Source organism: Aotus nancymaae, unplaced genomic scaffold (assembly GCF_030222135.1).
Source record: "Aotus nancymaae isolate 86718 unplaced genomic scaffold, 86718_ANA_hifiasm-v0.15.2.pri h1tg000067l, whole genome shotgun sequence".
In the NCBI taxonomy this organism is placed as follows: Eukaryota; Metazoa; Chordata; class Mammalia; order Primates; family Aotidae; genus Aotus; species Aotus nancymaae.
The window spans coordinates 27,160,747-27,183,508 of NW_026988482.1; the positions used below are offsets into that span (position 1 = coordinate 27,160,747).

The following is a 22,762-nucleotide window of genomic DNA, read 5'->3' on the forward strand; positions in this document are numbered from 1 at the left end:
CTTTTGCTCAGATCCGTATTCTGAGCCCACACGCATACCAGGTTGTGCGCCGGGTCCGGAGGAGGAGGACCCAGCACCCGTGGCCCAGGTCGGAGGGGAGCCAGCCAGCTGGGCACCCGTTGTTTCCTCAGGTGGCCTCGCTGGCTTTCAGGGTGTGTGTATATTCGAAACTCCACTGAACCTTGATTGAAGACCTACAGTGTGGCAGTCCATGGCCCGGAAACTGGTAAAGAATGAGGCCATAGGATGCGCTCGAGGGTGGTGGTGCCCCCAGAGCCCCAGTGAGCTAGTGGGTGTGCTGGGAATCTGGCCACACATGAACCTCCTCCAGGAGAGGGGATGCCTGCAGTCCAGCCGTCAAAACCACCTGGAGAAATGGGAGCAAGCATCACGCCTGTGTGTGTGTGCCTGCTTGGATGGAGTCGACCTGGAGGAGAAAGAGGCTTCCTGACTGGCTCTCCAAAGCCGGTTGTATGGGCGGCAGCTCAGGCTGCTCACTGCTGGCCCTATGACCCTTTCTGGGGCCCTGCTTGCTTTCTCCTCCAGTCTGCTTTCGTATATTTTGTGTCCATATCGCCAAATCGTCTCATTGTTTCTAAGTTTTCATTTACCTTCCTTAGATTGTCTAATAGTTGTCTCCCTTCTCAAAGCTGTTCCTGCAGTTGTTATCTTATCTCTACGTAATGGGATGACTGCCCCTTTCAGTTATCTTCAGCAAGCACAGCAGCATGAGAGGACGCAATGACAAGTGAAGTTTCTTAAGCCAGAGCCCTGCTTCTACCTGGCATAGTCTCTCAAATTTTCAGTTAAGAGAATACATGTAAAGAATACACGTTCAGACTGAGCGCGGTGGCTCACGCCTGGAATCACAGCACTTTGGGAGGCCAAGGCAGGAGGATCTCTTGGGCTCAGGAGTTTGAGACCAGCCTGGACAATCCCCCGTCTCTACAAAAAAATTAAAAAATTAGCTGGATGTGGTGGTGTGCGCCTGTAGTCCTAGCTACTAGGGGGGCTGAAGTGGGAGGATGGCTTGAGCCTGGGAGGAGGAGGTTGTAGTGAGCTGAGATCGCGCCACTGCACTCCAGCCTGGATAACAGAGTGAGATCCTGTCTTAAAAAACAAACAAAAGGGCCGGGCGCGGTGGCTCACGCCTGTAATCCCAGCACTTTGGGAGGCCGAGGCGGGTGGATCACGAGGTCAAGAGATCGAGACCATCCTGGTCAACATGGTGAAACCCCGTCTCTACTAATACAAAAAATTAGCTGGGCATGGTGGCGCGTGCCTGTAATCCCAGTTGCTCAGGAGGCTGAGGCAGGAGAATTGCCTGAACCCAGGGGCGGAGGTTGCGGTGAGCCGAGATTGCGCCATTGCACTCCAGCCTGGGTAACAAGAGCGAAACTCTGTCTCAAAAACAAAACAAAACAAAACAAAACAAAACAAAAAAACATGTTCGGGAATACATGTGAAGAGCAAGGGCGCTACCAATCATTATCATCATTATAATGAATATTATAACTAATGTTAATCAGTTACTATGCTCCAGGACTGTGTTCAGTGCATCATTTATATTACCGCACTAAATCCTCACAGCATCAGAGCAAGGAAGGCCTCCATTTTACCACTTAGAGAATTGAGGCACACATGGGTTAAGGGAGCAGCTGTAGAGCAGGGATGTGATTTGACAACAGAGCTTGTGCTCTTTAATTATCGTGCTTTTCTGCGATTATTGTGACTAAAGCACCTACAGGTGCCTGTGGAAAGGTCAGTGCCCCATACAAGGTAGCTTTTGTTAATTTTGGGGATCTCACGCAGCGCTTACTTAGATTTTTGCTGTGATAATCGATAAAGTTCAGCGTTCAACACTCCATATCAAATTGTTACTTTAGAAGTCTAGACACCAATCACGTCTCCGAAATAAACGCAAGTCAGTGAATAACTGCAATTTGGAATATGGTGCTGTACATACTGAGTCCATGAGAGAGGGTCATCACTTCTATCAAGATGTTAGGAATAAAAATGGCGTTGGCAGAGTAGGGGGTAGTCTCTTAAACTCTCCCGCACTGGGGAGGCCAGGAGGCGGAGCCGGGCCGACGCCACGTGGGCTGCCCCTCCCTTTTGGGCCGCCCCACCTCCAGAGCTGAGGCGCCTGCGCCGGCTGCTTCAGGCCCTGCTCGGCCACACGGAGCACGCGCGCCCTGCAGTACTCTGATTGGCGGCTCCGCCTCGCTTTCGAAGGTCGCCGCCCAGCTCCGGCACTGGTGCGCGTACCAGACAGTGGCGGAGGGCGGCGCTCGCTAGTAGCCCAGGCCGCCGTACACGGCGAGAACGCGTGGGGCGGCCTCGGCTGCGTCCGGGCAGTCCAGTGCTTGGTTCCGCCGTATCCCTCTCCACGACCTCGTTCGAGCATGTTCCCCAAGGCCCAGGTGAGACGGATTCTGCAGCGGGTGCCCGGGAAGCGGCGATTCGGCATCTACCGGTTCCTGCCCTTCTTTTTTGTCCTGGGAGGGACGATGGAGTGGATCATGATTAACATACGCGTGGGCCAGGAGACTTTCTGTAAGTGAGGGGGTAGCAGTCTCTTTCAGGAAGGCACGAGGCGGCAGGGATCCGTTTTTCTGGGGAGTATTCTCAGATTACAGACCGCGCATTGCACTCAGAGCGCTGGGCAAGTGCAGTCCCATTGCTTGGCAGTCAGGGCGGCCAGCTTTGCGACCTTCCCTGCACTTAGTAGAGAGGTCACGTGCCTCCAGTCCTGCCCTTCACCCCTGCCGGTGACATCGTTTGGGCCTAAGGAACAGACTTGCTCACGACAATTGTAAAAGGGGGTGGATCTGAAGGTTCAGGGAAACTCCTAACTGGCTAGTTCTTTTTGGACTCTTCTGTCCAAACTCTGGAGGAAGCTGTTCTGCCTGGCTTTGCTAATTACCATTGTCTTTACAGGGCAGTCATTGGCATCAGGTCTTTGGTGTGGGTCCAGATGATCAGCACTGTAAAGACAGTGATAATGCGCCGGGCGCAGTGGCTCACGCCTGTAATCCCAACACTTTGAGAGGCCAAGGCGGGCGGATCATGAGGTCAAGAGTTTGAGACCAGCCTCGCCAAAATAGAAAAAACCTGTCTCTATTAAAAATACGAAAAATTAGCTGGGCGTGGTGGCGGGCACCTGTAATCCCAGCTAATCGGGAGGCTGAGGCAGGATCACTTGAACCCAGGGGGCAGATGTTGCAGTGAGCTGAGATTGCGTCATTGCACTCCAGCCTAGGTGAGAGTGAGACTCCATCTCAAAAAAACAAGGGGGTAACGCATTACTGACCATTAACTTTGGACAGGTCAGTTCCTTTCAGGAGGACTTCCCTATCCCCTTGGCCCTTTCTGCTTTGCCCCTCTCCTGAAACAATATCACTCGTGAATTTCCAACCCACATTTTAAAGAAATGTTACATTAGTGATTCCTAAAGATCCTTAGTCCTTCTGTTCATCCATTCATTGATACTTAATGAGCATTCTTGAGGGGCCATAATGAACAGGGCAGAGGTATCCCTCACTCCAGAAGAGCTCTAATGGGAAAGAAGATGATAAAGACAGTTAGCACACAGAGTGATCAGTGCTGAGAGGAAGAAGTGGGAGGAACACAGGAGTCTCTGGTGGGAGCATCAACTGGACTACATGGTGCAGGAAGGCTTCCGGAAGCAGCTACCAAGTAAAGTAGGACCTCAAGACTGAGTAGGTGTCAGCCAGATGAGGGGAAGGTGTGTGGAATTGAAAGGCTCTCCATGGCAGTGGTAGGAGCACTTGTGGAGAGTATGCTGTGTGTTTGAGGGACTGAAGCAGATGAACAGAGTGGGAAGTGTTGAAGGTGAAGGGGACTGGAGCTTCATCCCCATGGGTAATAGTGGTATTTGGGGAAGGCACAGGACAGGGGCAAAGGAACCTGAGCTAAAGGCCAGCACTTTCAGTGACGAAGGGGCATGAGGGACAGCAGGTGCCAAAGAAAGATGGTGGCAGATAAATGGCATAAGCCATGAAGTTTTTTTTTTTTTTTTTTAGACAGAGGCTTGCTCTGTTGCCCAGGCTGGAGTGCAGTGGTGCAATCTTGGGTCACTGCAACCTCCACCTCCCGGGTTTAAGCGATTCTGCTGCCTTAGCCTCCCGAGTAGCTGGGACTATAGGCGCAGGCCACTACGCCTGGCAGTTTTTTTAAGAGACAGGGTTTCACCATGTTAGCCAGGATGGTCTCGATCTCCTGACCTTGTGATCTGCCCACCTTGGCCTCCCAAAGTGCTGGGATTACAGGCATAAGCCACTGCGCCCGGCCCCAAATTTTTGTATTTTTTTTTTCTTTTTTTTTTGAGACAGAGAGTTTCGCTCTTGTTAACCCAGGCTGGAGTGCAATGGCACGATCTCGGGTCACTGCAACCTCCGCCTCCTGGGTTCAAGCAATTCTCCTGCCTTAGCCTCCCGAGTAGCTGGGACTACAGGCATGCACCACCATGCCCAGCTAATTTTTTGTATTTTTAGTAGAGATGCGGTTTCACCATGTTGACCAGGATGGTCTCGATCTCTTGACCTAGTGATCCACCCGCCTCGGCCTCCTAAAGTGCTGGGATTATAGGCGTGAGCCACGGCGCTCGGCAAATTTTTGTATTTTTAATAGAGACGGGGTTTCACCACATTGGCCAAGCTGGTCTCAAACTCCTGACCTTGTGATCTGCCCACCTCAGCCTCTCAAAGTGCTGGGATTACAGGGGTGAGCCACTGCACCCGGCCAGGAAGAAGATTGTTTACACGAAGGTTGAGAATCAAAGGTCTGGCAAAGCAGCGGCTGGAACAAGGAAACTGATCTACCCTCTGCACCTGAAGGTTTCTGGGTGTGGGAGAGGGAGCCAGCAGAGAGCCAAGAGGCAAGAAGTGCCCTTGAGAAGCCAGGTTTTAGTTAAGACGGATGACTTCAGAGCACAGAATTGAAATTATGGGGAGAAGGAAGTGAGGGAAATCTTAAAACACTAAGAGATGTGCTAAGACATGATTCTATCTTTCAAGACACCCACTTTTACCCTATTTAGGTCTAGAACTCCATTAACGTAGTCCTCATCTAGCTCAAGTTTTGCTTTAAATTTATTTTGGCATTGAGTTAAACATTAATGCTGAGATTCAGAAATAAGTGGCAGACCTAGACTATTGGTTAAATTACTCAGATTGAGTGTTTTAATTTTAAATATGTTTCTTAAAAATCTAAGCAATTTTTTGTTTGATACAGATGATGTCTACCGTAGAAAAGCCTCAGAAAGACAATATCAGAGAAGGCTGGAAGATGAATGAGACTGAACTTCAGCAGTTAATAAAGTCAATATGAATTTTTACTAGTGGTTTCAGCGCCTTTTCAGATCTCGTTTTGACACAGCTTGTCCTTTAGCAGCTGTACAATATTACAGTAACTGTCCTTGCAAAGAATTTTTATAGTTCTGTCTCTGCTTGAATACTTCCCAAGTCACTGCTGGACAGCACTTGTGGGAAGATTATTTCCTCCTAAAACACTTACTCAATGAATCAAGTCCATGAAATAGTTCTTAAACAATTCAAGGATCAGTCAGGATGCTTTTCAGTGCAGCCTGAATTGTTTGTTTTAGGCAACTTTGTTTTTAGGCAACTAATGATAACTTTATTTACCTTATTTACTGTTTTGCAGAATTCAAATTAAATTATGGACACATTCTCCAATGCAAGGTCATTTAAACCAGGATCATTATGCAGGTTACATTTCTGCCAGCTACTAGATTATAAACTTTTTGCTAGGGTGGTAGAAATTGCTGACTGTACATTTCTTATGCTAGTAGTCTTGTGAACAGAAATAAGCCCCTCCCTTGCTTGGCTCCACTAAACTACAAGGGCTGGACCTTCATGAGGACCATGGGCAACAGGTTTCACACCACTCTGTGATGAAGATGCTGTTCTTCCATTCAGCTGCTAGAAACAGTTGCTCCTTCTCTGAGAAAGTGAACCTACACAGTGTAAAGCAATCCCAGACTTGACCTAAATCAGAGGCTCAGTCTACTGAGTGATTTGGCAATTTGACCCAGTGTAAGTTTGGATCAGCCTGGTAGAAAAAGCAGACAGTGGCCGGGCATGGTAGCTCACACCTGTAATCCCAGCACTTTGGGAGGCCAAGGTGGGTGGATCCACAAGGTCAGGAGTTCGAAACCATCCTGGCCAACATGGTGAAACCCTGTCTCTACCAAAAATACCAAAAATTAGCTGGGCATGGTGGTGCATGCCTGTAGTCTCAGCTACCCAGGAGGCTAAGGCAGGGGAATTGCTTGAACCCGGGAGGTGGTGGAGGTTGCATTGAGCTGAGATCACACAACTGCACTCCAGCCTAGCGACAGAGCAAGACTCTGTCTCAAAAAAAAGAGAAAAAAGAAAAAGCAGACACCTTTCCATGCTTGGGTAACCACATCCAACATCATTTCAAGCAAGAAAATATGTACATACTAAAAACTAAGTTTCAGAATAGTTTCTAACTATTGCATGAGAATAAAGTTGATGCTTATGGTCATAGGGTATCCTCAAGTTAATGATCTCTGCCACAAACGTTGTCTCCTCTAATTTTTTCTAGAGATTTTTCTTTTAATTTTAGTCCACTTACATTAGAACCAATTCAGTAAAGAACCATTAACTGCGCAGATCTCATTAAAGCACTACCTACACTACAGTACAGCAAGCCCTGAGTCACGGCTGCAAGATGGCTTGAATGTGAAAGGCCAGTAATGACCTATACCACCACCAGGGAGGGGACGGTGGTTCATCGTATTCTCATGCCCAGTTGTGTCATCTAGGATTCCTGGTAAACCTGATGAACCATTATTAGTGACTTGACTGCTGTATAAAATATATAATTCTCTCAATTACATGGCCATATTCTATATGTTTGCCCTCACCCACCTTGTTTTAGGAGTTTAATAGTTGACACATGTAGAGAATATGTCATACCTTTTACAAAGAATAATAGTAAACACTAATAAAACCACTGGCTAACTTCTGTGCCTGCTGTGGGTTCATTCCCTGGCCCATCCCCCTGCTTCCACCCCACCGAGAACCATTAGACTGAATTTCATGTTAGCTTTCCCTAGGGCTTTCCTCTCCATTTCTTTTTCTTCTTTCCATTAGAATGTTAATTTATTGAAAGACAACAGACTTTGAAAATGATTATCAGGCATGGTGGCTCACACCTGTAAGTCAAGCACTTTGGGAGGCTCAGGTAGGAGGACTGCTTGAGGCACGGAGTTCAAGGCCAGCCTGGGCAACACAGACTCCATCTCTATTAAAAGAAAAAAGAAAGACTGGACAACTTCTGACTTTAGGCAGGCAGACTACCAAAGCAATGACTGTATTCAATGGAAGACAGGTTTTCAGAGCACATTAGTTTGGATGCTGTGAGTGAGAACTCATCTGTTAACCAAGATGTAAACTTTTTTTTTGAGATAGGGTTTCACTGTCACCCAGGCTGGAGTTCAGTGGCCTGATTATAGTTCACTGCAGCCTCGAACTCTTGAGCTCAAGTGATCCTCCTTCCTAACCTCCTATAGCTGGGACTAGCCAGCTACCATGCCTGGCTAATTTTTGATGTTTTTGTAGACACAGGAACTTGCTATGTTGACCAGGCTGGTCTCAAAATCTTGGGCTCAAGTAGTCCTCCCACCTTGGCCTACCAAAGTGTTGGGATTACAGGCATGAGCCACTGTGCCCAGCTAAGGTAAAGAATTTTCCCTCAAAAATATTTTTAACTCTCCTACTAGGAATATGACTCTATCCTACTTATGGGAACTTAAAGCCAGGAGTGGTGGCTCATGTCTATAATCCCAGCACTTTGGGAGGCTGAGGTGGGAGGACTGCTTGAGCCCAGGAGTTTGAGACCAGCCTGGGCAACAAGGCAAAACCCAGTATCTACAAAAAGTACAAAAAATTAGCCAGGCATGGTGGTGTGCACCTGTAGTCACAGCTATTTGAGAGGCTGAGGTGGGAGAATCACCTAAGCTGGGAGGTCGAGACTGCACTCTAGCCTGGGCAATGGAGTGAGACCCTGTCTCCAAAAAAAAAAAAAAAAGAAAAAAGAACTGCAGTGCCACCAACTATAAACTACAGAGCATAAAATTTTAATAAATTTGAAAAACTACAGCACTGATTTTAGAATGCTGAAAACCTAATTAGCATTTATTGCTACAACTCCACCTCCACGGTGTTGGGGAAAGAACATGGGCTTTGGAGTGTTACTTTATCATCTGAATTGATAGAGAAAGTACCTAAAAATGGTACAAGAGTATTACAGCAAAAAACAAAAGACAAAAAACCACCTAATAAATGAGTTATTTGTGTTTATCTAGCAGTTCTATTTTGGAAGTCTTACCTAAATCCTTGATGTAATACTTAATCTCCCTTTTTTGCATGTGTTTAAATTTTTCACACTGAATTAACTCTTTAAAAAAATATATACTCTTGGGCCTGGTGCAGTGGCTCACGCCGTAATCCCAGCACTTCGGGAGGCCAAGGTGGGCGGATCACGAGGTGAAGAAATCAAGACCATCCTGGCCAACATGGTAAAACCTTGTCTCTACTAAAGCAAAAATTAGCTGGGCATGGTGGTGCGTGCCTGTAGTCCCAGCTACTCAGGAACCTGAGGCAGGATAATCCTTTGAATCCAGGAGGCGGAGGTTGCTGAGCTCGCACCACTGCACGCCAGCCTGGCGACAGAGTGAGACTCTGTCTCAAAAAAAAAAAGCTCTTGGACCTTGTGTTTTCCAAAGTAACTTATCTCCCTAGTAAAGCATATCAGTGCTTCATCTTCATGAGTGTATTAAATCTGGTTTGTCTCCTTTATGTGCAATATGCAAGACATAAATACCATGAAATAGCTAAAACAGGGAAAAAGGACAGTCCATTAATTTGTTTAATTCTGAACTTTCATTTAGCTGACCTAGCATACTTCCAGGCTAAAAAGGAACAGAGTAGGCCAGGTGTGGTGGCTCAAACCTATAATCCTAGCACTTTTGATTGAGGCAGCGGATCACTTGAGGCCAGGAGTTCTAAACCAGCCTGGTCAATATAGAGAAACCCTGTCTCTACTAAAATACAAAAATTAGTCAGGTATGATGGCACATGCCTGTAGTCCCAGCTACTCAGGTGGCTGTGGCATAAGAATTGCTTGAATCTGGGAGGTGGAGGCTGCAGTGAGCCGAGATCGCACCACTGCATTTCCAGCCTGGGCGACAGACTGATGTTTTGCCTAAAAGGAGGAAGAAGAAGAAGAAAGGAACAGAGTAATAGCAGTATTTGCTCAGTGTTCAGATGGGATGTCTAGCTATACAGCAACTGATTATTCAAAATATGCTCAGGGGCACAGATGCCAGTACTACTATCCTAAATTCAGGAGAACAGAACCGCAGGGATTTGCAAAGTGATATTAGAGGAAAACAGTTTGGTTGATTTTACCAACACTTTCTACTAAAAGCGTGGTCATGTTTTAAGAGCTCATAAAGATGTTAAAGATACCTGGGCCACCTGTTTCTTCTGGCCATAGAAAATCTATCTGAAGTGGGCTACACTGCTTTATGATACTTTCCGCCCTCAGTACTCTCTCCAATTTTAACTTCAACCTGTATTTCTGCCCTTGCTGGGACATGTTAGGAATTCCTTGACTGCCAGCCTGAGGTGTGGTGTGGGGCACTTCAGGCTGCAGTCTGAGTACATTTGGCTGTTAATGCGGCCTGAGCCCTGAACCAGGGGTCTGGACACTGCCTTTCTTTTCCACCTGTGGAGCTTTATTCTCTTAAATTGGCAGCCACATCCGTGTCAGCATGAGATCAGGGCTTGCAGGAGTTAAATCTGCTTGAAACTAACATCTGACACAACTTTAACAGAACAACCAAACCTGGTTAATCCAAATCACTTTGCAAACTCCATATTTATTTGGATTAAAAAGCTTTAGATGAACAACAAAAAATGATACATACATGTTATAAGACTAGTTACCACATAAACCTCAGATGATATGATACAGAAATTAGAATAAACCAAGTTTTAATCAGGTCTGAAAACATTCAAGCTCAAAAGTCATCAACACCAATTTGGGGATTTTACAGAAATAAGTGCCCCCCTCAATTCTTCCTCATAGGAAGGGAAGAGTGCGTTTAAAAATAAAACAGTTAAAGGCCTTTTAAATCAGTTGGCTGACAAACATACTATTTAAACCTATAGTTTCCCCTCCGTCCCCCCACCCGCAATATAAACAATTCTCCACAGGAACTTACATTTTGAAAACATTTAGTCCATTATACTTTCTAAGCCACATTACTAGTTCCTAAAACTTATGGAAAAAAAGATGTATAGTTTACTTGTACTTTAAGTCAGAATTTTTTTTTTTTTGGTTTTTCTTTTTTGAAGATGGCTGACCTCAAATCTTATATCCTAAATATTAATGGATATCCTCCAAGTTAATATACAGAAAGACATGATTCTAAAATAAATACATAGGCTTTTTTTTTTTTAACTTAATTAGGGCCTGTCTAGTGATGCCCTGGGCCAGCGCTGCACTGCCTTAGGGAAGCCCCTGGCTGGATCTCTGTTTCCTACAGCACCTCTAGGCACTGGGAAGGAGCCTGGAGGTTTCTAATGACCCACGTGGCCCCCAGTGAAGAGTTTTTTTTTGAGAGGCTCCCCAAAGAAGTCTCATCCAGACCTTAAAGGGAAATAAAATGAATGCATGAAATAAATAAATAATTTACCACAACTAAATTTCATGTTCTTTGGTGTAATTCAAGGATGTCTAGAAACAAAATAATCTGATTGCATTATACAGTCCATGATGATTCAACTGCCCAAATAACCAGGAACTGAAGATTTATCTGACTCAGTTTAACAATAAGGTACTGACACACTACTGCAATACATTTTTCAAAATTCAAAATTATTTAAAATACTTGATGCAAATTGAAATCCAGTGGTTGACTAAAGGCAATTAAGTTAAAGGGCCCTGTATTTAAAGTATCTAGATACAAGAGACTTTTTTCCATTCTATACTCTTTTGCCCTCATGATTTAATAAGTACAGTAATTAAACATCTGGGTATTGATTCATAGCAGATTAAAAGGAAAAAAGCATCCTCTGAGAGTGACTCTCAGCTTATAAACAGAAGTGGAAGCTCTGCTACAATGGCAACCACCCAGTTACAATAAAGCAGGTTTCAAAAACATGCCGCCAAGTGAAACAGTGTTCCTACTGTCTGCCATCTTATGCTGCCTTCAAATGTTTATTCTAGGGTCATATAAGAAAGAGGGTCACCAAACCCAAGTGTCTGGGATCTGTAATGGTCCTTCTAATGAGCATTTTATTAAATTATGATTCCCTTCTGCAATTCAAAAGCACAAGCTAAATTTTAAAAATTTTTAGAAAGTATTAAATTTCTGGTTGAGAATTACAACAACGTTGAAACTTAGAAAAAAACACATCTGATAATGAGGAAATAATACTAAAACATATTTGTATATGAAAGCAATCTACTCATTCACAATTATGCTTCTTACACAGCTCATATCTAGTTACACATTCAGTTCCCCAAGTTAGGTTAGGTGTTAAGTTTAAAAATAAATCACCTCCATGCATACCTTAATGCTTTCTTCAAGATGAACTTCAATGTTGTTCAATGTAACAGGTTAAAATTTTTAAATCATCTGATATTTATAGGCATACATTGTGAATTCATTATAAATAGATCAAAATACCCTTAAACGTACCTGCCCAGACTAAATATACCTCAGGGTTGTGCACATGTTCTGCAAAAATCACTGACACCATCGTCTACCTCATAGGTGCCTAATTCAGCACAAGAAAAGGTGCTTTTTCCCCTCCTGGTGTGCAGGAGGCACATTATCTGCAGACAGATGCACAGCACTGATTACAGATTTCTGTAGTGAGCCTCTGAGTTAACAGACCAAATGTGCCATGTCTATCAAACATTTAAAACCTAAATAACCACCTTTCAAAGAATGCACTTCAACTGTAAGAAACAGCTTTTGCAGAAAGTGGCTTAAGATATTCAGGCACATGAAACAAACACAAGTACACTCCCCTCTCTAAGATGTAAACTAGGACAAACTTCACATTTCATTATCAATTTAAACTAATCTGTAAACTCGTGTGTGTGTGTGTGTACTTTTTTTTTTCATTTTGTTCTTTTATATATATATATATAAAAAAAACCCAAAACCAAAAAAACAAAAACCCCAAGCCAAGACAAAACCTCTAATGGTTTCAGTTCCATGGCAACAAGTAAAAAGATAAAACTCCAAGTCTACATATACAACCAATTATGAAACTGGTTTTAAATGAAGGAAACATATGCAAAAAAATCTTTGTGTATTTGATAAAGTCAACTTAATATAACAAAAACAAATTGAAATAGCTTATTAAAAGTGTCCTTATATAAAAATGGCCTTGTGATGTACAGTAAAATGCAATAAAAATTATCCTTTGTTCCTTTCCCCCCACCCCCAGTAACTAAAATGGCTACTGTTCCACAACTCTTTATGCTTCTATAAAAAAGAAACGTAATTATGTGATTAAACATTTTCTAGGTTGTATGCTTGGCGAATGTTGAGGGTGTCCCGGAGCATCAAATCTCGAAGGCGCCAGAGGGCATCTGCCATGGTGGTGTGGGCCCCTTTGCTTTTCAGCCAGTGAGAGGGTAGGCGGCTCTCCTGTTCTTTTGACAAATGGACATCACGTCTTCGAGCTGAAAATTAAAGTACAGAGAGATAGAAAATGGAATTTTAAGTTGACAAAATTTCCCTCAGTTCTAAGGTCTGACAGACTTACTGAAACACAAAATATTTAATATTTATTAAATATTATGAATTTTAACTGCAGAATATTTCCAGGCACATTTCTTATATCATTTTACTAGGCACTAAAAGATCTGATCTCATATATATATATATGAGATGGAGTCCCACTCTGCTGCCCAGGCTGGAGTACAGTGGCAAGATCTCACTCACTGCAACCTCTACCTCCTGGGTTCAAGCGATTCTCCTGCCTCAGCCTCCCCCGAATAGCTGGGATTACAGGTGCCCACCACCATGCCCGGCTTATTTTTGTATTTTTAGTAGAGACAGGGTTTCACCATGTTGGCCAGGCTGGTCTCGAATTCCTGACCTCAGGTGATCTGCCCACCTTGGCCTCCCAAAGTGCTGGGATTACAGGCGTGAGCCACCGCTCCTGGCATGATCATTAATTTTTTTTTGTAGATATCCCTGATATTTAATAATTACTTCAATGTTAACAAAAATTCCTAAAAAGGTAAGCATGTGAAGAAAGGGAAAAGAAATGAAATTACCAAAGTTGGTTTAGAAATCAAGAACAAGTAGAAACTTGTAAACTTCTCTCCATAAACTACACAAGTACTTCAGTACTTAACTGAAAATACATTAAGTATGTTGAACTAAATGAAAAGCCTAATAGGTTTCTAATTTTTTTTCCTTTTGTTAAACTGCGGTAAAATAGTTATTTTTTTGAGACAGAGTCTTATTCTGTTGCCCAGGCTGGAGTGCAGCGGGGCAATCTTGGCTCACTGCAACCTCCACCTCCTGGGTTTAAGGGATTCTCATGCCTCAGACTCCCAAGTAGCTGGGATTACAGGCACTTGCCACCATGCCTGGCTAATTTTTATATTTTAGTAGAGATGAGATTTCACCATGTTGGCCAGGCTGGTCTTGATCTCCTGACCTCAAGTGATCTGCCTGCCTCGACCTCCCAAAGTGCTGGGATTACAGGTGTGAACCACTGCTCCCAGCCCTCATCTGGCGAAGTTTTTTTGTTTTTGTTTTTTTTTTTTTTTTGAGGCGGAGTTTCGCTCTTGTTACCCAGGCTGGAGTGCAATGGCGCGATCTCGGCTCACCGCAACCTCCGCCTCCTGGGTTCAGGCAATTCTCCTGCCTCAGCCTCCTGAGTAGCTGGGATTACAGGCACACGCCACCATGCCCAGCTAATTTTTTGTATTAGTAGAGACGGGGTTTCACCATGTTGACCAGGATGGTCTCGATCTCTTGACCTTGTGATCCACCCGCCTCGGCCTCCCAAAGTGCTGGGATTACAGGCTTGAGCCACCGTGCCCGGCCCCTGCGAAGTTTTAATTTTTTTTGTAGAGACAGGGTTTCGCCATGTTGCCCAGGCTGGTCTCAAACTCCTGAGCTCAAGTGATCTGTCCGCTAAAGCCTCCCAAAGTGGAAGCCACTGTGCCTGGCCAATAATTTTTAATTTACCCAAATGCATCTATACTGATGTCCAAATACCTGGAAAAAAATAAGAATATACTTAAAAAGATGGCAGGGATGTTTATGAGAAAACTAGGCTTTGAAATTTGACCAAAAAAAAAAAAAAATTTTTTTTTTAGGCCGGATGTGGTGGCTCATGCCTATAATCCAAGCACTTTGGGAGGCTGAGGTGAGTGGATCACCAGGGGTCAGGAGTTCAAGCCCAGCCTGGCCAAAATGGCGAAACCCTGTCTTCACCAAAAATACAAAAATTAGTCAGGTGTGGTGGCGAGCGCCTGTAATTCCAGCTGCTCAGGAGGCTGACGCACAAGAATTGCTTGATTTTCTTATGCTGCTTGATTAAAAAAAAAAAAAAGAATTGCTTGAACCCGGGGGTCAGAGGTTGCAGTGAGCCGAGACTGCACCATGGCACTCCAGCCTGGGCGATACAGTGAGACTGTCTCAAAAAACAATAAAAAAAAAATCCAAAAACCATTTTCAGGCTGGGCACAAGTGGCTCACCCCTGTAATCCCAGCACTTTGGGAGGCGGGCAGATCACTTCAGGTCAAGAATTTGAGACTAGCCTGGCTGATATGGTGAAACCCCATCTCTATTAAAAATGTAAAAATTAGCCGGGCATGGTGGTGTATGCCTGTAATCCCCGCTACTCAGGAAGCTGAGGCAGGAGAATCACTTGAACCCAGGAGGCGGGAGTTGTAGTGAGTTCGAGATTGCACTACTGCACTCCAGCCTGGGTGACAAGAGTGAGACTTCATCTAAAAAACAAACAAAAAATAAACCATTTTCTGCATGTGATGTCAACATGCAAAGAAACTCCAAATCATTCTATGAAATATACAATTTAACTATGTAAGAAAAAGGGATGTTTATTGTATGAAATAATATACTAATAGCAGTGAGACAGCTTTAAGGAAGCATATATTTCACAAAGGCTTATTTAGAAGGAATCTCCTTACCTGCCAGTGTCTGATCCCACTTGCTAATGCTGTTGGACTCAGCACTGAGTCCTTCAATGTATTTCAGGTAGGCCTCTGAGTGAAGAAGCCTCTGGGTCTTTGGTGGGGGAGCTACAAACATGGGTGTTGTTGGCTGCTGTATGACGGGGGGTCCGGCTGGATGTGGGCCGGGATATGGAGGTGGTGCCTGCTGCCCAGGAGGCCCCAAAACTCCCACCTGAAAGAGCACAGGGCCACATGGTGAGGCAAAAAGATACTCCACACATGTTCTGAGGAGGATAACTGGAATTCTGTCAAGTCCTAGAAAATCAAACTGGGAGGCTCACCTGTTGTCCATATGGACTTCCACCTGGTGCTGGAGTCCCTACCATAGGGGCCACTCCTTGGTTCATCACACCTATAATTCAGAATGCAATGGCACAGTTAGAGTTTCTGGGTTGAAATGACTTAAAAACTACTGTCTGATAAGAAATTATGCCATTCATAATTCAAACCTATGTACCTCTGCCCTTGAATCTTTGTGGCTAGGAATCCTAAGCAGCCCAACAGGATGTTAATATAAAGTTCTTTTGTTTCTAGGTACTTAAAAGTATAATACTAGAACAATCTATAGATGTATATCAATTATGGCTTAGAAATAATTTGAACCCTGCATAAAATTCTAGTATTTCTCTAGGTAAGCTATTGTCAGAATATTCCTCTACATTGAAGGTGTTTTTTTCTGATAACACATTCTCCTGCAATTGAAGCCTGTATTTAATTTCAGCAGGAATGACACTGGAATCAGGCTCAGCAGTAAGCAATGTGCTAGGATAGTAGGGACACAAGGGAAGAGGCTGTGGAAGTGCATAGTTAAATGAGCTTTGTGAAGGCTGAAGGCACAGCCTTGTTATCCCCTTCCAGACCACCAGCAGCTAGTTCTAACTGGAGTCACTAGTGTTGGCAGAGAGAGAACACATAGAGTATCACTCTGAAAAGGAATCATCTGAAGGGCCGGGTGCAGTGGCTCACACCTGTAATCCCAGCACTTTGGGAGGCCGAGGTGGGCGGATCATGAGGTCAGGAGTTCAAGACCAGCCTGGCCAACACGGTATAACCCTGTCTCTACTAAAAATACAAAAATTAGCTGGGCGTGGTGGTGTGCGCCTAATCCCAGCTACTTAGGAGGCTGAGGCAGAAGAATCGCTTGAACCTGGGAGGTGGAGGTTGCAGTGAGCCGAGATCTTGCCACTGCACTCTAACCTGGGCGACACAGTAAGACTCCATCTCAAAAAAAAAAAAAAAAAAAAAAAAAAGGAATGATCTGAAGTGAAGTAACTTTGTTGCTATGATTTTATATGCAAAATGACAAAGGAAAGAGAGACTTCATGGCCCTACTATATTTGTTCTATGTCTCTGATGATAATTTTGTAAGCTTCCCTCAGTGAATGCTCATGTGCAATTGTTGTCTCACAGGCACTAGCTGATAATAACAAGATGTCCTAAATTTAGTGTCCGAGGCTTTTTTATTTCAGGGCACATATTTGCTATTCTGATAAAATACAGAAATAGGCAAGGAACCCAGTTAATTAAAAAGAAATAAACCTACAACTGTGGTGAACTGTTCTTGGAAATGTAAACAAATCCTGCTGGCTGTGTAGAAGGATCGAGAGGAGGTAACTTCATAGTATATAGTCCCTCTGGATTAAAAATCATGATATTCTGTCCAGGCAGAAGCAGCTCATCATTCTTAAGTTCAGAAATGTTTCATGAATTTGCATGTCATCTTTGTGCAGGGGCCATGCTAATCTCTGAATTGTTCCAGTTTTAGTGTATATGCTACTGAAGCGAGCACTAAGGTTCAGAACTGTTAAATGCCACTTCCAGGAAGCATAAGAGAGCCTCTTATTTGTTAGAAAATAACAAGAAAGCTTCTGTTTAAAAAGCAGGAAGTTTTATATTCCAAGTACCCTTAAGTGCACCTGGATCACCAAAGAAGGATCCTGATGATTATTCATGAATGAAGAGCTTCATGAAGAGGCTGTGGTGGGTAAGCTGCTGCTCCAGCAATATATTATTAACCTCTGTGCCTATCACCTCCCTGCACCCTGGGACGCTCACCCACCTTAGACTCCACAACATGGTGTGGCTCCCTAAAATGCCTAAATCATTGATTTGCAGGGCAGCAAAAACAAATCCGAAACTCTTCTGCTTCCTCTCTTTACAAAGGCATGCTGGGGCAGGGGGTGAGAATGTGAGCTGAGTCACCGGAAGAGTTCACTGAATCCCCCACTCCTCTAAGCCTGCTCAAATGTACATTTGTAGGCACGAAGAGGGGGTCTTCCCTGTCTCCTCAATTCTTTCTTTTTTAAAATTAAATAAAAATAGACATGGGGTTTCATCATGTTGCCCACTGGTCTTGAACTCCTGGGCCCAAGCAATCCTCCCACCTTGGCCTCCCAAAGTGCTGGAATTACAGGAGTTGAGTCACCGTGCCTGACCCTGTCTCTTCAATTCTAAGCAGGTGTGTTGGGCTTCTCTCAAATTCAATTTAGAATTTCAGGAAGGGGGAAAGGAAGACAGCTATGCCCCAACATCCACCAAAAGACATCTGCAACCTAGAGGGTACTGGCCTTAGACATGGCTCTAAGTCATGGTTAGACTAAGTGCACCTAGAAGGTGTCAACTCCAGCCTGGTCTTACTGACTCAGTGATACCCTGTGTCAAGGTGAGAGGGCAAAGAATTGAGGCCAAGTCTACCTGCCACATGGGGACTCCTACTGCAACAGCAAATTCACACGCAGTTCACTGTTTTCATATGAAGCACCTAACTCTACAAACATTTCCTCCTCTGGGAACACCTGGAGCAAATGCCTCTGTGGAATTATGGCCATATTCTAAGCAACACTCACAAAGAGTGTGGCTGGAGGCTCCAGGCCAGGCCACGAAGTTTGCTCACCCTGCACACTGCTGGATGCACCCTCCAAAGCATCATTTGGTACCCTCCAAAACCCTATCGCTGGTAGGTCCAACACAGGTATAAGCAAGTTTAACAAGTTTCCACCCACATTTTAACATCTGGTTTGGGTCCTTAGCTGATGTTTTAGGTAATGGACCAAATGCTTTCCAAGTCTTCCAAAGGTCACATTCCCTCCATCCAGATTATAGCTAAGAGTTCTTTTGCATATGATGGCAATTAATATGGGAACATGTGATTTTCTTTTCATTTTTCTTCAAAATAATTTTCAACTTGCTAATTCATTATAAAGTGAAAATGAATGTAGCTATTTCTGGACTCCATTTAGATATTTCTTTTTTCTTTTTTTTTTTTTTTGAGACGAAGTCTCACTCTGCCACAAGGCTGGAATGCAGTGGCGCAATCTGGGCTCACTGCAACCTCCGCCTCTTGGTTCAAGTGATTCTTCCGCCTCAGCCTCCTGAGTAGCTGGGAATACAAGCACGCACCACCACACTTGGCTAATTTTTTTGTATTTTTAGTAGAGACAGGGTTTTACCATGTTGGCGAGGATGGTCTCGATCTCTTGACCTCGTGATCTGCCTGCCTCGGCCTCCCAAAGTGCTGGGATTACAGGCGTGAGCCACTACGCCTGGCCACCATTTATGTATTTCTCTTTTTTTTTTTTTTTTTGAGACGGAGTTTCGCTCTTCTTACCCAGGCTGGAGTGCAATGGTGCGATCTCGGCTCACCGCAACCTCCGCCTCCTGGGTTCAGGCAATTCTCCTGCCTCAGCCTCCTGAGTAGCTGGGATTACAGGCACGCGCCACCATGCCCAGCTAATTTTTTGTATTTTTAGTAGAGATGGGGTTTCACCATGTTGACCAGGATGGTCTCGACCTCTTGACCTTGTGATCCACACACCTCGGCCTCCCAAAGTGCTGGGATTACAGGCGTGAGCCACCGCACCTGGCCTCATTTATGTATTTCTATATGAAAGAACTTCTAAGTTTCTGTTGACAGACAAACCAATATCTACAGCTAGGAGGGTAGACTAGGCTGTTCTTTAATGTCAGGCTTTTTTTTTTTTGAGACAGGGTCTTACTCTGTGGTTCAGGCTGGGGTGCAATGGTGAGATCACCACTCTCTGCAGCCTCAGTCTCCCTGGGCTCAGGTACTTCTCCCACTTCAGCCTCCTGAGTAGCTGGGACTATAGGTACATGTCACCACCCCTGGCTAATATTTATAGAGATGGTGTCTCACCAGGTTGTCCAGGCTGGTCTTGAACTCCTGGGCTCAAGTGATTCACCTGCCTCATTCTCTCAAAGTGCTGGAATTACAGACATAAGCCACTGCACCTGATATGTCATGCCTCTTAGGGAACTCACATACAGAAAACTAATTCAGTGAAAATTCATTCCCTCCCTCCTTTTTGTTTCTAAGACAGACTGAGTGAAAGATTTCTGAAGAGTTCTACATTAGCAGCTCTGCAATCTCCTTAGAAAGGCTGCCTGAGAGAAGCAGGAGATGGAATAGGTACTCTATACCCTGTGAGATAAGAATTGCACCAGAGGGAAAAATGCAACTCAAGAGCAAAAAGTGCTTTTACATGTTACTCTGAACCAGCAATCTGGGAAACTTCATTCACTGATAAGAAGGCACAGCCTTCTAGGCTGCCTGGCTTTTTGAGGATATGCCAAATTAGTTGAGTGGTGATACAGTATGCCTCTTGTTCCTTGGTTTGCTGAGTCTGGCCTCTGCCATGTGTCCTATGCTGCTGCCAGGCAGCCAGGTACACAAAGGCACAAGTGCTGGGCCACCTGCTCAATGCACAGGACATGCCCCACTGCTGACAACCTTGGGATTCTCAGGGAGGGAAGGCCTGGCCACAATGAGCCATGGGTGCCTCCTGGAACAACTGGTTGAAAGAGGAAAAAGAGAATATGAAGACGAGATTAATGAGTGAATGAGGATGAAGTTCTTACCCGGTGGTGGGATGCCTGGGAGGCCAGGCACACCTGGCGGAAGATGGTGGGGTGGAGGCCCCCCAGGGTGAAGTGGCTGCATGCTGCCCATGCTAACAAGGCCATCAACTGGGCCCTGCAAAGGTGGAAGGCCTGGCGGATAGCCACCCATCATGCCTTGAAGGACACAACAAATTTCAGACATGCATCATTAACATGCAACATGAGCTAAGTAATAACAACCACCCCCCACATGCACTACCAATGAATAAAGCACCCTTAGTACTGCATAACAGCAATTAGTGCAATTATTTTGTTGCAATAATGAACAAAATAAAAAGTTACAAATATGAGACCCAACACTTTGAGATAAATTAGTACTTAGTACACTATTATTTGTAGTCATTTTCCCTGGGGTAAATAAGCTGTATGTTTTCAGTTAAATAATAGTAAAAAGTGCTAGTAACAGCCTTCCCAAAGTCATAATTATTGCAAGCTGTTCTAACAGAATGACCAGTTCTGCCGACTGCAGTTCTTACTGAATAGTATAAACCCCATCATTCCACTCTGCCCACACTCATATGCCTATCATGGGTACACATGAGGGGAAACAGGAATGGAGGGAAATGAGGCGCACAGTCCTGATCACAAAGCATGGTTCTCCAGCTTGGGGGCAAGAATTTTTCAAGACTTCTACATCTACTCCTCCTCCTTTCTAGCCTTACTATTACTGGTAAGAATGGATTATGTTTGGCCTTGAGCCGGGGAATATCTTCTAAGAACCATCACAGTGAATGGTATTTCATTCTTTAGATCTAAAAATGTGATAAAGATAAAACCTAAACCCTCCCAAACCAACCAAGCCCAGGTCACTCAAGAGCCTACACACACACACCTTACGGAGGAATGGCTGGAGAATCAGGCTCTGCTGATATGAGAAAATGCCAAATGTCATCAGTCTCCAAGCTCAAATGTCCTCATATAAACCTTAACAGGGAGCATTCTAATTTGAGGTACACAATTTCTGTGAACAGAGAGGCTTTTATTCCTTTATTTTCAAAGTGTACCTATACATGACAAAGTATTTTCTACTGGCTAGAAAAGAGTTTCAGCAAACAAGTATTTTTGGCAGAAGAAATGAATGTAAGAAAAAAAATTCAGACTGTCAAGGACCTATCAAAAGACCTTTAAAACCACATGGCATTTTTTTTTAAAACAAGAATAACAACTTGACTTTTCTGGGATTTGTAATGATCATTATGAACAAGAACACAAAGCTCCCCCAAAATGCAGTCACCTTTGGTCACAGCTTCTTGCAAAGGGAGGGTTGAGGGACTGGTGCCAAACCTCATTTTTATAAAATACTCTCTGTAGAGGGACTCTGTCAAACAGTGGAAAACTTCAGATTCTGAGAATTTTACTCTTTGACTTTCCCTGAAGATTTCAAAGATATTTATTTATAGAAGTTTAGTCTTTTAAGGTTATGAAATTACTAAAAATTCTGAGATCGATTAACCCTGCTTCATTATTCATACCTAAGCTGACTGACAAACTTAACAATTACATGTTTTAAACCAAATGACAAAAATTTGAAAAGTAATCTCTCTAAACATAAAATAGAATGAGTTTTATTATTATTTTTTTAAATGAGAGTTCAGAGAGTAAAAACTACTTTTGAACAGACACCATCATCTTAAACATGAGATCCAATGCTACCAATCTGCCTTTTAACCACACCATCAGTTATAGCTTTTAGGGATAAGTAGGTGGGAAATTTAAGGATGTTAAGAGGCTTTGCTTTCAATTACAAAAGCCCATCTGAACGCAGCCTTCACGGGCTGTAGTTGAAGAAATTATTAAGAAATGAAAGACATGACGCTTGTCTTCATTAAACTGTACTTTGGCATTTATTATCCCAGTCACATGTGTTCAAATGAGCTTCAATGCTTGTAAGCAAAGCTGGTCTCAAGACAGCAACCAGGCTAATAAGTAAAGACTCAGGCCCTAAGAAACCTGTAAGACCATGAAAAATCATCCTCTTAGCTGCAGAATTCCCCCTGAGGACCAAAGAGTGGTTACTGTAGAGCATGCTTGCTTTTCAGTCCCAGGGCCCAGAAGTCTAGCCAGCACACCCTAAATAATGGAGCAGGGGCTTTCTGGAGGGCCCAACTTCCTCATCCATAGAGTTCTATAATGTTATTCCCCAACAGGGAGCTAAAATGCTGCAGCTGCTGTTTTTAAAAATATGTTTTTAGCTGTTTGTATTCATTTTGTTAATGTGTCCCTGGGTTTTGAAGTCAAGGGCACAGTGCCACAACGTCACACATCAAATAGAACAAAACAGGATGTCAATGAGGGAATTCTAACTTTCAAAGTCCCCATGTTCAAGGCCTGATTTCTAAAAACCTCTGGAACCCCATTAACCAAAATGGGCCATGGAATAGAGCAGGCGATTATGAGATTTGTTAGATCAACATCAGTTACACTGAAAGTACCGAAAGCCATGATTCAGATGTGCTTTGGCGAGTGCAACTGCTGAGTTCAGCGACAGTGCATTTGAAGAACTTGCCATCACAAAAGTTAGGAGCA

General features: G+C 43.9%; 2 protein-coding genes and 1 non-coding gene across 51 annotated transcripts in view; 1 reads left to right on the forward strand and 2 right to left on the reverse strand.

The window, feature by feature from the left end:
• Nucleotides 1–2,309: 2,309 nt before the first annotated feature.
• On the forward strand, nucleotides 2,310–5,359 carry LOC105722902 (ubiquinol-cytochrome c reductase complex assembly factor 5). Its single transcript, XM_012460685.2, has 2 exons — nucleotides 2,310–2,556; nucleotides 5,257–5,359. The coding sequence occupies exons 1-2, from the start codon at nucleotides 2,406–2,408 to the stop codon at nucleotides 5,316–5,318; spliced, it is 213 nt and encodes a 70-aa protein (XP_012316108.1). The 5' UTR covers nucleotides 2,310–2,405; the 3' UTR covers nucleotides 5,319–5,359.
• A 4,576-nt stretch (nucleotides 5,360–9,935) lies between these two features.
• Nucleotides 9,936–22,762, reverse strand: part of PBRM1 (polybromo 1) — a 153,860-nt gene continuing 141,033 nt past the window's right edge. For 34 of the 49 annotated variants that reach the window (XM_064367185.1, XM_064367168.1, XM_021671627.2 and 31 more), the window contains 4 exons: nucleotides 20,195–20,350; nucleotides 15,601–15,671; nucleotides 15,275–15,491; nucleotides 9,936–12,780 (listed from right to left, as the gene is read on the reverse strand). In XM_064367185.1, the coding sequence (XP_064223255.1) occupies nucleotides 12,608–12,780; nucleotides 15,275–15,491; nucleotides 15,601–15,671; nucleotides 20,195–20,350 (617 nt within the window). In that variant the 3' untranslated portion in view covers nucleotides 9,936–12,607. The remainder of the gene's footprint in view (nucleotides 12,781–15,274; nucleotides 15,492–15,600; nucleotides 15,672–20,194; nucleotides 20,351–22,762) is intronic. The other 15 variants (XM_064367191.1, XM_064367190.1, XM_064367177.1 and 12 more) reach the window with 1 other exon arrangement.
• LOC135270906 (U6 spliceosomal RNA) lies at nucleotides 17,005–17,108 on the reverse strand. Its single transcript, XR_010339059.1, has one exon. It is a non-coding gene; the product is annotated as a U6 spliceosomal RNA (small nuclear RNA).

Excerpts from the sequence above, each read along its gene's own strand:
- LOC105722902 (XM_012460685.2), top strand. The coding sequence starts at position 2,406 with ATGTTCCCCAAGGCCCAGGTGAGACGGATTCTGCAGCGGGTGCCCGGG. Across the intron at positions 2,557-5,256 it reads CGTGGGCCAGGAGACTTTCT|ATGATGTCTACCGTAGAAAA; the intron begins GTAAGTGAGGGG and ends TGTTTGATACAG.